General features: G+C 42.0%; 1 protein-coding gene across 1 annotated transcript in view; it reads left to right on the top strand.

Annotated features, from left to right (window-relative positions):
• LOC136161695 (zinc finger protein 420-like) overlaps positions 1 to 14,017 on the top strand; it is a 121,927-nt gene extending 107,910 nt beyond the window's left edge. Inside the window, 1 exon segment of the mRNA XM_065926716.1 lies at positions 9,665 to 14,017. Coding sequence (XP_065782788.1) covers positions 9,665 to 10,778 — 1,114 coding nt within the window. The 3' untranslated portion in view covers positions 10,779 to 14,017.
• Positions 14,018 to 14,299: the final 282 nt, after the last annotated feature.

Genomic DNA, 14,299 nt, shown 5'->3' with positions numbered 1-14,299 from the left:
GTGAGTATAAAATTGCACATTCCCCACGTGCACAATCTTGCATTTCCTGTCACACTACCAGTTTCCATCACCCGCTCTAAAACTCAAGCTTTTGGTTAAGTAAATAAAAAGTTGTGGGACTACCTTGGTGGTCCAGTGGTTAAGAATCTGCCTTCCAATGCAGGGGACAAGGGTTCAATCCCTGATCAGGGAGGGTTCCACATGACACAGAGCAGCTAAGCCCCTGCACCACCACTACTGAAGCCAGAAAGGTCTAGATCGCAGGCTTAGCAACAACAGAAGCCACCGCAAGGAGAAGCCCACACAAGGAAACTACTGAAAAGCCCAAGGAGCAAGGAAGACCCAGCACAGTCAAAAATAAATAAATAAATTTAAAATAAATAATCCTGGTGGCTCAGAGGGTAAAGAGTCTGCGTGCAATGCATGGGACCCGGGTTCGATCCCTGGGTGGGGAAAATCCCCTGGACAAGGAAATGGCAACCCACTCCAGTACCCTTGCCTGGAGAATCCCCATGGGCAGCGGAACCTGGTCGGCTACAGTTCGTGGGATCGCAAAGAGTCGGAGACGACTGAGCAACTTCACTTTCACTTTCAAAAAGGTGTAACTGCCTGAGGTCTCAAGTTCCGGGATCCAACCCCGCCCACAGCGCCAAGCCCCGCCCCAGGTCCAGGGCTCCTGCATCCTCGCTGCTCAGAGGATCCAGCTTCTTCATCTGCTGGTTCTTTCCACGTAAGTGGATGCGGGGGTGGGTGGGAGTGAAAGTGTTAGTCGCTCAGTAGTGTCCGACTCTGTGCGACCCCATGGACTGCAGCCCATCACGTTTCTCTGTTCATGTTTCTCAACTTTCAGCTTCTAATAGAAGTGGCCTGCGCATCTCTAATTCTGCACGGAGGCCTGGCTTCAAAGGACAGCAGACAAATACAGAGGATCCAAAGTAGAGAAACCTGTCCAGAGGGAAGAGGTACAGACCAGAAACTCCCAGGGGCCGGTTCGAGGACCAGACGAGGGCCACAGGCGGAGCCTAGGCATAGACGCCCCCTCCATCCACCCGAAAGCGATAGCCCCGCCCCTCGGCGGCCCAGGCCCCGCCCCGCCCCGGTGAGCACGCGCAGTTCCCTGAAGACCCGGAAGTGATTTCCGCGGAACAACGGGTACACTCGGAGGAGAAAGTCTTGCTTTCACTGGTGACCGCGTTATGCGTCCTTCAGACATCGCGTCCCCCCACCGGGGTTTCGGACCGCCTCCCAGTAAGTTAAAACCCCTGAACGCGGTCGTCGCTCTTGCTCTGAGTCCTCTCATTTCGCCTGTCGCGGCGTCACCTGAAGACTTTCGGTCCCAGGAGTCTGGGCCCGGTTCCTGTTAAAATCGCTCTGAGGCAGGCACCGGCCCCAAGTTTCTGTCTTCGGTCCGTATAGACGCTGACCTCCTGCAGCGCTGTTTTCCTGCTCTGAACTTTATCAAACCTCTCTCCGACTCCCGGCTCCCTGCCCGACCTCACCCTCCTCGGCCCGATTTCGTTCTGACAAGTCCTCAATCCTGGAGGATGGATCACCCTTGACCTCCAAGGAGAGCGGAAGGGGAATGCTGAGGCAGAAGTTTCTGCAACTAGTGAAGCATCAGAAATATTGTGCAGGAAGACCGTCAGGTATTGCAACAGGGCGAGGCCAGTCTGTGGGAGGAGGAATAGAAAGAGAAGGAAACAAAATGATGCACAGAAAAGAGGAAGAAGCGCAGAAATGGACAGAGGAGATGAGAGAAACAGAAGGATCCAGGGAGACATACAGAGGAAAAAAGCACACAGTGATAGAGACAGCGGGAGTACCCAAACCTAGGTGAATATTGAGTAGATTGGATATGGACTGTTAAGTTCTGAAGTAGTAATTTGTGGCTCTATGACCTAATTTTTATTAAATTTGTTGACCTGTGTAAATTATGCAGAAGAGAGGAGAGTTGCAAAACCAGGTGTTGGAATCAGATGGTAATTCTATTTGCAGTCCTTATTCAACCAGAAGGCAGAGGCTTAACTCAGTCATTTCTAGGTCCTCCTCCAAGAAATGGAGGAAGAATTTCTTTCACCACGTGGTGCTTTTTTTTAAATGACTATTTTTAAAGTTAACTTATTATTTTTATTTTTGGCTACTCTTACTTGTGGTGCACTGACTTCTCATTGCAGTGGCTTTTCTTGTTGCAGAGCACAGGCTTTAGAGCTTGGGGGCTTCAGTAGTTGCAGCACATGGTCTCAGTGGTCGTGCGCACCAGCTTAGGTGCCCTGAGGCCTGTGGGATCCTCCTGGACCATAGATTAAACCCCTACCCCCAGCACTGGCAGGCAGACTCCCAAACACTAGACCACCAGGGAAATCCACTAAAATGGCCACTGTTAACAGTACTGCTTTCCTCTCCTTTAAATTTCCAGATTATTTTTCCTCTAAATTTGATTGTCCATAATATGAGATTTATGTGCTTTATATCCTAACTTGAAGTTCTTCTTTGATGTCTGGTAAATAACTTTATAGTATTTCACTAGGCCTGTGGTTACGGGTGTTGATAATCTTTTAACACTCAAAACCTAGATTCACCAGTTACTTTGATATTTAACAGCTGTATTATTCCCTTGAATGATCTGCTAAATTAGTGAGCTCTGAGCTGAAGTCTCCAGCTAAGAATTGAATAGATGTTCCTTGCTCGTCCCCCTCATCCTTTTTCTGCAGATGTTGAAGAAGGATGGGCTGGATTGATGTGGCTTGCATTTTTAGTTCTGTTTTTTTCTAGAGTAGAAGAATTAAATGTCTTTCATTAAACCCCCAAAAAGAAGCCTCTCTCGCTCAGAAATAAATAAGGTAATCTGCAAATAGGACAAACTCTTTCTATTTCAACCTATACAGGCCGCCACTTACACTCAGTTCTGCTCACTCAACTCAAACTTCTTCAAAGTAACTTGGTAAATCCCTTCCCCTGTGAGACGGATGCACCACCTGTAATGTTGAGTAGGTAAAGTAGACCCGGTTTTCTGAGTCTGAGCAAATGAGATCCCCTGAGAGAAATGATTTTCAGAGTTGGTCTTGTGTTTGCATCTGGTGGTTTCCTGGGATGAGTGGCCAATTACAATGAGAATTTGAAATGTGCCGCAGTCCTCCAACAATTTTGAAAAACTTAAGAAAAGGGCAGAGGGCATAGGCCCAGAGATAAAGACATAACTTTCTCTTAGCTTGTGTTTTTCTCTGTATCATAACATGAAGTCTTTTTTTCTTATCATGATCATTTCATAATGTTCGAAAATGTCAAATCACTCCATAGTATACTCAAAACTAACATAGTATTGTGCATCAATTATATTTCAACAAAATAGAAAAAAAAATAAAATAACTTTGTTGTTTTTGTTCAGTTGCTCAGTCATGTCTGACTCTGCGATCCCAAGGACGATAGCCCACCAGGCTCCTCTGTCCATGGGATTCTCCAGACAAGAATGCTGGAATGGGATGCCATTTCCTTCTCCAGGGGATCTTCCTGACCCAGGGATAGAACCCACTTCTTCTGTATTGACAGGCAGATTCTTTACCACTGAGCCACCAGGGAAGCCCTAATGTGACTTTATTATATATATATATTTTTAATGTGACTTTAGAATGGAATAAATGCAACATCTGATGCCAATAATATAAAAGCAAACAGTTGGTCTTCCATGTCTTCAGTAGAATATTATGTTTTGGACTTTGGGCCAAATTTTAGGAAGAACCTTTGACAAAGTATAAGAAAGCAGAACTGAGCCAAAGGTCCCGAGACAACTTTTTAAATAATTGTTGAATTACAACCTTTACATAAACATTGGAGCACCATAACTGAGTGCAAAAAACATAGTATTTATTGGTTTATGATGTTTGTTGTAAAGAAATGCAAATTATGTTTTAGTGAAGGCAGAGATTATGAACAAAAAGTTAAATAGGCAAGAATACTAGAGTGGGTTGCCATGCCCTCCTCCAGGGCATCTTCCTGACCCAGGGATCAAACCTGGGTCTCCTGCATTGCAGGCAGATTCTTTACTGTCTGAGCCACCAAGGAATCCCAGATTGTTGGATGGATGAGCATCTTATTTTACATCAACCAGTGCTTGGATGCTGGCTGCCCAGGGAGGAGCCAGGAGCCAGGAGGAGATCATTTCCTTTGGCTGAATACCACGTGGTCAAAGGACAGTGCGGTTGTAGCAGAGTGGGGGTACCAGCAGAAGAAAGGGCTGAAAACTCACATATTGGTCTCCTGATAGGAATTTATTGTCTCTGAAACCTACAGTCACTGGGCGCCTTCTTTCCCCCATAGAAAGTTTCTCCGTGTGTGGGTACTTGGGGCAAGGGAGGGAGGTTTGTTGACTCTAAACATTAAAAGATGTATTTTTTTTGTCACACAGAATAATCTTACCTGAGAAAGAAGCTCAGAGGAAGAGGAAAGAAAGAAGTGATGGCCTTTTCCCAGGTAAAAGTCATACTCTTTGTTGATCTGTTAACTGTTTCCTAAAATGACATGATTTGGACTTGTTAAACTTCTCTGTCCATGAAGTTTCCTGCCTAAAATATTTAATCACACACAGGGCCTTCCCTGGGTCTCCTCTCATCTCCCTGCAGATTCTTCCTCACTGTGACCCAGTGACCAGGAACTTGGGAAGAGGGTCCTTTTAGGTGATCCTCCTGTGAAAGGTTTTGTTCTCATGTGGACTGGAGGTGGGAGTAGGTTCTGTGGTGTCAGCGAGGTGGGGTAGAGAACCCTTTTGCGTGCCCTTTCAGCGCCATGTAAACCAGGGTCAAAGAGACTGCATGTAAGTGATGTTCCAGTGCTCACAAATACCTGAAGAAGTCTGAAAGGAAGACTGATATGGGGAAACATGCTTTTGAATGCATTTGAAGTTAAGTGAATCATTGTGTTTGACTCCAGAATATCAGTACTTTAAAATGGGAAGTTCCAAAATGGAAACAGGATGTAGAGAGGGTGCTTTAGTACATGGCTGTGCTAAGTCGATTCAGTTGTGTCCAGCTCTTTGCAACCCCATGGACTGTAGCTGCCAGGCTTCTCTGTCCATGTGATTCTACAGGCAAGAATACTGGAGTGGGTTGCCATTTCTTTCTCCAGGGAATCTTCCCAATCCAGGGATTGAACCCAAGTCCCTTACATCTCCTGCATTGGCAGGTGGGTTCTTTACCACCAGCACCACCTGAGAAGTCGCATTTTAGTACATAATTAGTTGTAAAAAATGGAATCAACTTAATTGCCTAACAGGAAAGGCTCTATAAATCATTCATATCACATTCATCGCCCAAAGACCCAGGCATTCTAGTAGGGACTCTCATGTAGCAGGTGTTTTCAGTTAAAATGGTTGTAATTCAGCCAAGACATAGGAGCAGAACTTTCTGCCATCAGAAAGCCTGGAGCCATGATCTGATTCTACCATTATAGTTGTTCAGTGTTGTATATTGCTAAAAAAAAAAAAAAATATGCTAACCACCATCTGAGCCTTCAGCAAGTTATAGTCTTCACATCAGAGATCACAGATCACCATAACAAATAGTGCTGTATTTTTTTGTATTAAACATCTCACGTATATACACTTGTGATTCAACTCCACATAGTGATGCAGGTTAGAGACTTAAGTAAAATAACCCTTTCTCTGTCATATCTTCCAGCATAACTTACTGTCTCCATCAGGAACAACTGTTTGTTCTCAGCCCAAATCTTAATAAAATTACATATTATATTGTAATGTGGCTTTAGAAAATATTTTTCAGTAAGTGTTTTCTTATGGTATTTATTCTGCAAATTTAAATATTCACATGTCATACCTGTTGGAGTTATTTTCACTTTAGTAAACATAGAGGTGATTTTCCTTTTTACATCCTCATTGGATTATTCTCTTCATGAAGACACAAGGGTTTCACATTTGTTACTGTTAATAAAAGATTTCACAGTGGCTGCTTTTGAGCGGGCCAGCTTCTGTACAGATGCCTAAGGATTTGTGCAGATTGGGCAGCTTAAGCATGTTATTATTGTTGTATAGTCCCTAAGTTGTGTTCAACTCTTTTGTGATTCCATGGACTGTAGCCTGTCAGGCTCCTCTATCCATGGGATTCTCCAGGCAAGAATACTAGAGTGGGTTGCCATTTCCTTCACCAGAGCTTAAGCATGATTACTGCATTAATCGTGGTGTTTCTAAGGAAGAACAGAAGTTGCAAGTACTAAGTAAATATTTTAAATCAACCATCTTAAACATTCTTAGAGAGCTATGGGGAGCCATGGATAAAGAACTAAAAGAAAGTGGGAGAACTGTGTTTAAACAAATAGAAAATATTAATAAAGGGTCTTCCCTGGTGGTCCAGTGGTTAAGACTCTGCACCTCCTTGTAGGGGGCAGAGGTTCAATCCCTGAATGGGGAACTAAAATTTAAGATCCCACATACCACAAGGTGCAGGCAAAAAATAAAAGTTGAAAATAGGTATTCACACACATATTTGTACATGGAAGTTCCAACAGAACTGTTAAAAGTAAGAAAGAAGTGGTAACAAACTAAATGGCCATCAGGGGATGAGTGGATACATAAAATGTGTTGTAGTCATAGAATTAAATATTATTCAGCCCTGAAAAAGGAATACTTTAGGAGTGTAGTACTGATGCCATATCATGGATAAACTGAAAAAACCATTGTAAGTGGAAGAAGCCACACAGAAAAGCTCACATTTCACACCATTGCATTTATATGAAAATATCACAAGTAGGTAAATGCATAATGACAGTAAGCATTGTGGTATACAGGGATGGGGGGCAAAGAGGAACGGGAAGAGATTGTTAAATGGGTAAATTTCTTTTAACAATGATAAAATGTTTAGGCAAGTGTTTGTTCAACATTGTGAGGGTACTAAATGCCACTCACTGAATGGTACCTTACATGTGACATCTATTTTACATGTAAAATAATTCATGTGACATGTGTTACATGAATTTCACCTCAGTTGAAAAAAATTTGAGAAAAGTAACTTGCTCCAAATTATCTTATGAATCGGTCAGGACATTCGCTGCAGCCAAGTCAATCCTTACACACGTTTGTTTCTGTAATTTTGTGTCAGACTCGGAGCTTGCTCCTTGTCCACTTGGTGAAATGTGCTTTCCTTTCAGGGACTGTTTACATTCAGGGATGTGGCCGTCGAATTTTCTCAGGAGGAGTGGGAATGCCTGGCCCCTTCGCAGAGGGCCCTGTATAGGGACGTGATGCTGGAGACCTACAGGAACCTGGTCTCCCTGGGTGAGGATAACTTCTCTCCGGAAGTTGGTAACTAGTTCTGTGTATCTTTGAGTTTTTCCTTCTGAGTCTCAAACTTGGGACACCCTGGCATGCTTGTGAAAGTTTCAAATCCCTGTGCTAAAGACAGTGATTGAAGCTGTTTGGATTCAGAATGAAAAGGCTTCATGACATGGCTTATCACTCTATAACTTCTCATTTCTTCTGAAGTTGGGCATTCGTGCTTGATCAGTGGTGGTTGCAGAATATTAGTAGTCGGAAAGCCTTGCAGCACATTTTTTAAAAACATCTCACTCTGTGCTTCCACCCTTGTGTTTTTGATTTAGTGGTTCTCAAAAGGTAATTAGGTGATCTGCACGCTGTGCTGTGCCGTGCGCAGTGGCTCAGTTGTGTCTGACTCTTTGCGACCCCATGGGATTTCCCAGGCAAGGATACTGAAGTGGATTGCCGTCCCCTCCTCCAGGGGATCTCCCCAGCCCAGGGATCGAGCCCTGGTCTCCCACATGGCAGGCAGATTCTTTACCATCTGAGCCACTAGGGAAGCCCATGAATACCGGAGTGGGTAGCCTATCCTTTCTGCAGTGGATTTTCCTGATCCTACTTAATCTAAAACTTGAGGAGGCAGTCAGTTGACTAATTTTTATGATACATTTCTAGACCCATCTATAATTTTCTTTCTTAGCTGAACAAAGAGCTGGGCATGTGTTCTGTAATAGCCTAGCATGCCGTGTCCCATTTTACTTTATGAACTGAAATCTCTTCTAAGCTGAGTGTTATTTTCATCTTAGAGCAAGGGAAAGAGCCCTGGACGTTGGAAGGCAAAGTGAAAATAGGGGAAAATCAGACAAGTATGAATAATTGAGATGTGAATACAGATCAGAGCTCAAGTGGGCACAGAGTAAACTGCTCCATTAAATATTGCTTGGGAAATTCTCCTTAAATGGGAATTATCTGTAGAAAAATAGCAGTTTGTTTGTTATCAGATCTCAAAGGAGATCCATCCCATACACTCAAACTTGTCCCTTTCTTGTTCAAATATGTAAAAGTTTAAAGTCCATTCTACTGTGATGCTGTGGCTCATTCAGAGCTGAGGAAGGGCTTTGTTGTGACCTACAACATTCTATTTTCTGACGCCGCTGACCATTTCGGTGCTTTGGTTTGAGAGGGACTGAGATGGCTCTCTCAGGAGTCATCTTTCCCCTTGATCTCTCTTGGTTTTCAGTTAATACGTATCAAGTTCTCTGTTGGCCTGACCCTAGGACTATTTTATTCATTCCCTTTCACATTTTATATTCTTGAGAGAACTTCTCAGGGGATAGACAAGCTTCAGTAATTCTCAAGGTATATTTCAATTTTCCTATAATGTATTCCTTCTGGGATATATATCCTTTCTTCTGTTTTTATGGAAGAATCCTTTAGAATGCCAGAAACTGTTATTTGGTATAATTGTGGTTATTTATTAACTTAATCTGCTAGATTTATCGTGGGTTGAGTGCATGCTTGCCTGCTAAGTTGCATCAGTTGTGTCTGACTTTTTGCAACTCTATGAACTATAGCCCACCGGGCTCCTCCGTCCGTGGGATTCTCCAGGCAAGCATACTGGAGTGAGTTGACAAGCCCTTCTCCAGGGGATCTTCCTGACCCAGTGATCAAACCCACATCACTTATGTCTCCTGCATTGGCAGGTGGGTTTTTTTTACCACTAGCACCACCTGGGAAACCCATTGTGAAATCTAGACTTAAAAATTTTTTTTCTTATATTGCCACATGTTATTAAACACATTTTTTGTATAATTATGTAATTCAATATACTTATTTTCCAGATGATCTTATAGGAATCCTTTCTGCTGGATTTGCAATTAACAAATTATCACCAAGAGAGAACACTAATGTAGGAGAATTATACAGAAATGAAAACCATGGCATCAAGGATTTTGACCTCGAGGAAGTCTGTGAAAATATGCAGAAGAGTGAGAGTGAGTGGGGATGTGATGCGAGAAATGACAAAGAATTGCTTTTGACCCATAACAAAAATCCCAGTCAGAGAGAAGATCAGTATAATAAATCCTTAATTAATTTTCCTCAGAGTGTTTCTGTAAGAAGTAATACATATGAATATTTCATGCATGACAAGTCATTCCTAAGAAGTTGGTTAACAATGAAAAATAACATGAACATTGCTGGAAACAAAGATATAAAGTGTTTAGACAACAGAACTGGAGCAAGGCTGCAGGCACAGGTGGCTGAACTGCAGAGATTTACAACTGAGGAGAAAATGTATAGAGGCACTCAAGTTGAGAAGTCAGTCAGCAATGGTTCCTCAGTTTCCCCACTTCATAGAATTCCTCTCACTGTGGAAACTACCATGTTACCCACACAACACAGGAGAACACACACTGAAGAAAAATCTTACAACTGTAATGACTGTGGGAAGGCTTTTAGCAAAAGCTCAAACCTCAGAAATCACAGGAGAATTCACTCTGGACAGAAACCTTACAGATGTAATGTGTGTGGCAAAGCCTTTAACCAGGGTTCTAATCTCACTACACATCAGAGAGTGCACACAGGAGAGAAACCATATAAATGTGATGTCTGTGGCAAGGTCTTTAGTAGAAACTCACACCTTGAAAATCATCAGAGGATGCACACTGGAGAGAAACCTTACAAATGTAATGAATGTGGGAAGGCGTTTATCCAGCATTCACTCCTTTGGAGTCATGAGAAAATGCACAGTGGTGAGAAACCTTACAAATGTAATGAATGTGGCAAAGCATTTGCTGAGCGGTCAAGCCTTAACAAACACAAGAAAATCCATACTGGAGAGAAACCATACAAGTGTACTGTGTGTGGCAAAGCCTTTACCATGAGATCAAATCTTACTCAACACGAGACAATCCATACTGGAGAGAAACCTTACAAATGTAGTGAGTGTGGCAGAGCTTTTACCCAATTTTCACGCCTTAGTCGACATCAGAAAATGCACACTGGAGAGAAACCACACAAGTGTAATGTGTGTGGTAAGGCTTTTATTGAGCTTTCACAACTTTGGGGTCATGAGAGAATTCATACTGGAGAGAAACCACACAAATGTAATGTGTGTGGCAAGGGATTTACCCAACGTTCAAGCCGTTTGGCACATCAGAGAATTCATACAGGAGAAAAATCTTACAAATGTAAAGACTGTGATAAGGCCTTTATCCAACGTTCCCAACTTTGGGGTCACGAGAGAACTCACACTGGAGAGAAACCTTACAAATGTAATGAGTGTGGCAAAGCTTTCACAATGCGTTCATACCTTACTCAACATAAAACCATCCATACTGGAGAGAAACCTTACAAATGTCATGAATGTGGCAGAGCTTATACCCAATTTGCAAGCCTTAGTAGGCATCAAAAAATGCATACTGAAAACAGACATAAATCCAACACATGTGGCAGTGCTTCTATTCAGAACTTGAGCTTTGGGGATCATCTGACAATTCATAGTAGAAAGAAACCTTAAAATGTAATGCCTGACACAAAACTTGTGCAAGTATTCAAGCCCTACTCAGGTTGAGAGACTCCATGATGGAGGAGGAGACATACAGATGGCCAATAGGTACATGATATGATGCACAGCATCACTAATCATCGGGGAAATTCAAGTCAAAACCACAGTGAGATACCACCTCACACCTGTCAGAATGGACTGTCATTGAAAGGACAAGTCACAGTGTTGGGGAAGATGAGAAAAGGGAACCCTCAAGCACTTTTGGTAGGATTGTAAATTGGTAGCTACTATGGCAAACTATGGCCACTCCTCAAAAAATTAAAAATAGAGCTGCCATATAATCCAGCAATTGCACATCTAGTTATTTACCTAGAGAAAACAAAAATGCTTATTCAGAAAATATATGCACTTTGTTGTTCTTTGTACCATTATTTATAATAGCCAAGGTAGGGGACTTCCCTGGTGGTCTAGTGGCTTAGAATCTGCAATTCCATTGCAGGAGGTATGGGTTCAATCCCTGGTCAGGGAGGTAATCCCACGTGCCTTGAGGCCAAAAGAACAAAACATAAAACAGAAAGATTATTGTAACAAATTCAATAAAGACTTTAAAAATGGTCCATATTAAAAAGAAAATTTTTTTAAACAAAACAGCCAAGGTAAGAAAGCTACCAAAAGTCCACCAATAGGTGAATTAATAAAGAAAATAGATAAAGGAAAAAAATATATATATATATGTATATACATACACACACAGTCATATATATATACACACATACAGTGGAATATTCGTTGTGGAAAAAAACCAAAATCTTGCCATTTCCAGTACCATACACAACTCTACAGGGTATTTGGCTGGTTGCAGTAAGTCAGAGAATGACACAGCACGTGATTTCACTTATATGTGGAATTTGGAAAACAAAAGGAAAATAGTCTCCTACATAGAACAAATATATGGTTGCCAGAAGGGCAGGTGTGTGTGAAGTGAAAGTAAAAAAAGTGAAAGTGAAGTCGCTCAGTCGTGTCCAACTCTTTGCAACCCCATGGACTGTAGCACGGCAGGCTCCTCCATCCATGGAATTTTCCAGGCAAGGGTACTGGAGTGCGTTGCCATTTCCACTTCCAGGGGATCTTCCTGACCCAGGGATGGAACCCCAGTCTCCTGTGCTTCAGGCAGACTCTTTACCATCTGAGTCACCAGGAAGCCCTTGTGTGGGAAGTAGGAGAGGTTTAAGAGGTAGAGGTCTACAGTTACATAATGAAGTGTATAAGGAGTATAGTCAGTGATAGTAACTTTGTATGGGGACAGATGGCTACTAGACTTACTGGGGTGATTATTTCATCCTGTATGGAGTAGTTAAATAGTTATGTAGTGCACCTGCAACATAATATTGTATTATCCACTGTGTGCATGCATGCTAAGTCAATTCAGGGATTGCATATGTGGGAGAAAAAACTGGAGGTGGAACAATGGTCTCCCTGTTTTTTGAAGGGGAATAGCTACTGTATATATAAAATATTCAAAATTAGTCTCATTTTTGGAAACCAAAGGGACAGTGTTACAGAGGACAGTCATCAAAAGAATCAGAGTAGAGTATCTGTGAAGGCTGCAGATTTGGCCTCTAAAATTGCATTTTGATACCATTTTATTTGTTAGAATGTATCATACTTCTCATATTCAAATAAGTGTAATCTTTTTCTTATAGTGTTAGTTGCTCAGTCATGTCTGATTCTTTGTGACCCCATGGACCATAGCCCACCAGGTTCCTCTGTTCATGGGATTTTCCAGGCAAGAATATTGGAGGGGGTAAGCCATTCCCTTCTACAGGAGATCTTCCCAACCCAGGGATTGAACCCAGGTCTCCTGCAGTGCAAGGAAGATTCTTTACCATCTGAGCCAATAGGGAGACCCAATCTTTTTTGTAATCCTTAGTGAATCGTGTGCCTTCTGTTAATGCAAGCATACCCCACTGCATTGGGGCCTTCATAATAATGACCCTTAAGTATCTATCATCATGTTCTCTAGGTTGAATGGCATCTGTGACAATTTCTTTTCAAATTAGATTTAAACAAAGTATTTGAAATATATATTCATAATTTACATTGGGGTTACAAACTCCAGGTTATTTCTGGAGCTACAAGCTACAGATTTTTTCTAGCTATAATGAAAATATTGTAACAGTACAATGTCAGACTCAGCCCCCTGAAATCTGCCTTCTCGGTTGTAAATCTACATCATATGTTTATATTCCTACATACCTTTTTGTGTGTGTGCACTTGAAGCTTTACATGAAGTAACAAGATATGGTGAACATATAAAAAATACTAGGAGATGAAATTTCAGAAATGGAGATAAAATCGCAGTCTCTTGTGTATGCTTGGAGTTCATATTTTAATAAAATTCAAATAAAATTCATATTTTAAGGCAAGACAAGAAAAAACCATGCATTTCTATTTGCTTGTGCTTCCTCCCTCCCAAATGTGCAGTGTGCATCTGTGTTACACATAAACCACAGCTCCTCAGAGGTGGGAGTGCCTCCTCGACCATAAAGATCAACTTACTTTTTTATTTCTGACACTAGTGTTCTAGGATCTTCCCTAGTGGTCCAGTGGCTAAGACTTCGAACTCCCAATGCAGGGGGTCTGGGTTTGATCCCTGGTCAGGGAACTAGATCCCCCATGCTGCAACTAAGACCTGGCCAAATAAATATTAATTCGATATTTTTTAGAAAGAGTAGTGTTCTTTCTCAACTTTGTGAGAGGTCATGGTGACTTACTGCTTGCTTTGTACGTGGTTACCTGGACTGTATGTCCGTGGTGAAGTTTATGAAAAATGATCAGCATGTCATTTTGATGAACTATCCTTTATCTTGAAAATGTATATACAACTGTGTCTTTGACTTCTAATAGGCAGAACAGTTCTCAGAGCTTTATGAGAGTCTCCCAAGTTAATTCTCTGCTTGGCTCAAATAAATTTCCCTTTTTCTTTCTTGATTGTTAATGGAATTTTTGTTGATACTTTCTTGTAGTTAGTAGGCTATCAGGGACACCTACCAGAGGACCCTGGAGTCCATCCCAAACCCAAGCTTGGTACCACCATGGATCCTTTGAGCTCTGCCCACTTCTTGGTGTTTCTTGGGTACATTAGTGATTTTTCCTGATATTCAGACCTCGTTGCTTTAAATGATGTCCTGAGTTTTATTCTAGCTGCTTTTTCTCAGGACTTGGAGTCCTCAGAGGGAGTATGGTTTAACATTCCCTAGGCAGGGGACTTCCCTGGTGGCCCAGTGGTTAATAATCTGCCTTGCAATTCAGGGGGTGCAGGTTCGATCCCTGGTCAGGGAACTAGGATCCTACATGCCATGGATCAACTAAGCCTGAACACTACAGCTACTGAGCCCACACGCTCTGGAGCCCATGTGCCATGATGAAAGATCTTGCATGATGCAATGAAAATCTCACATGCCACAATTAAGACCCAATGCAGCCAAATAAATAAATGTTAAAAAAAAAAAAAAATTCCCTAGGCAGGAACC

The sequence above is a fragment of the Muntiacus reevesi genome, chromosome 2, assembly GCF_963930625.1.
Source record: "Muntiacus reevesi chromosome 2, mMunRee1.1, whole genome shotgun sequence".
Lineage (NCBI taxonomy): Eukaryota > Metazoa > Chordata > Mammalia > Artiodactyla > Cervidae > Muntiacus > Muntiacus reevesi.
The sequence above is the reverse complement of the archived record's forward strand: the minus strand, read 5'-3'. Positions and strand labels throughout refer to the sequence as shown.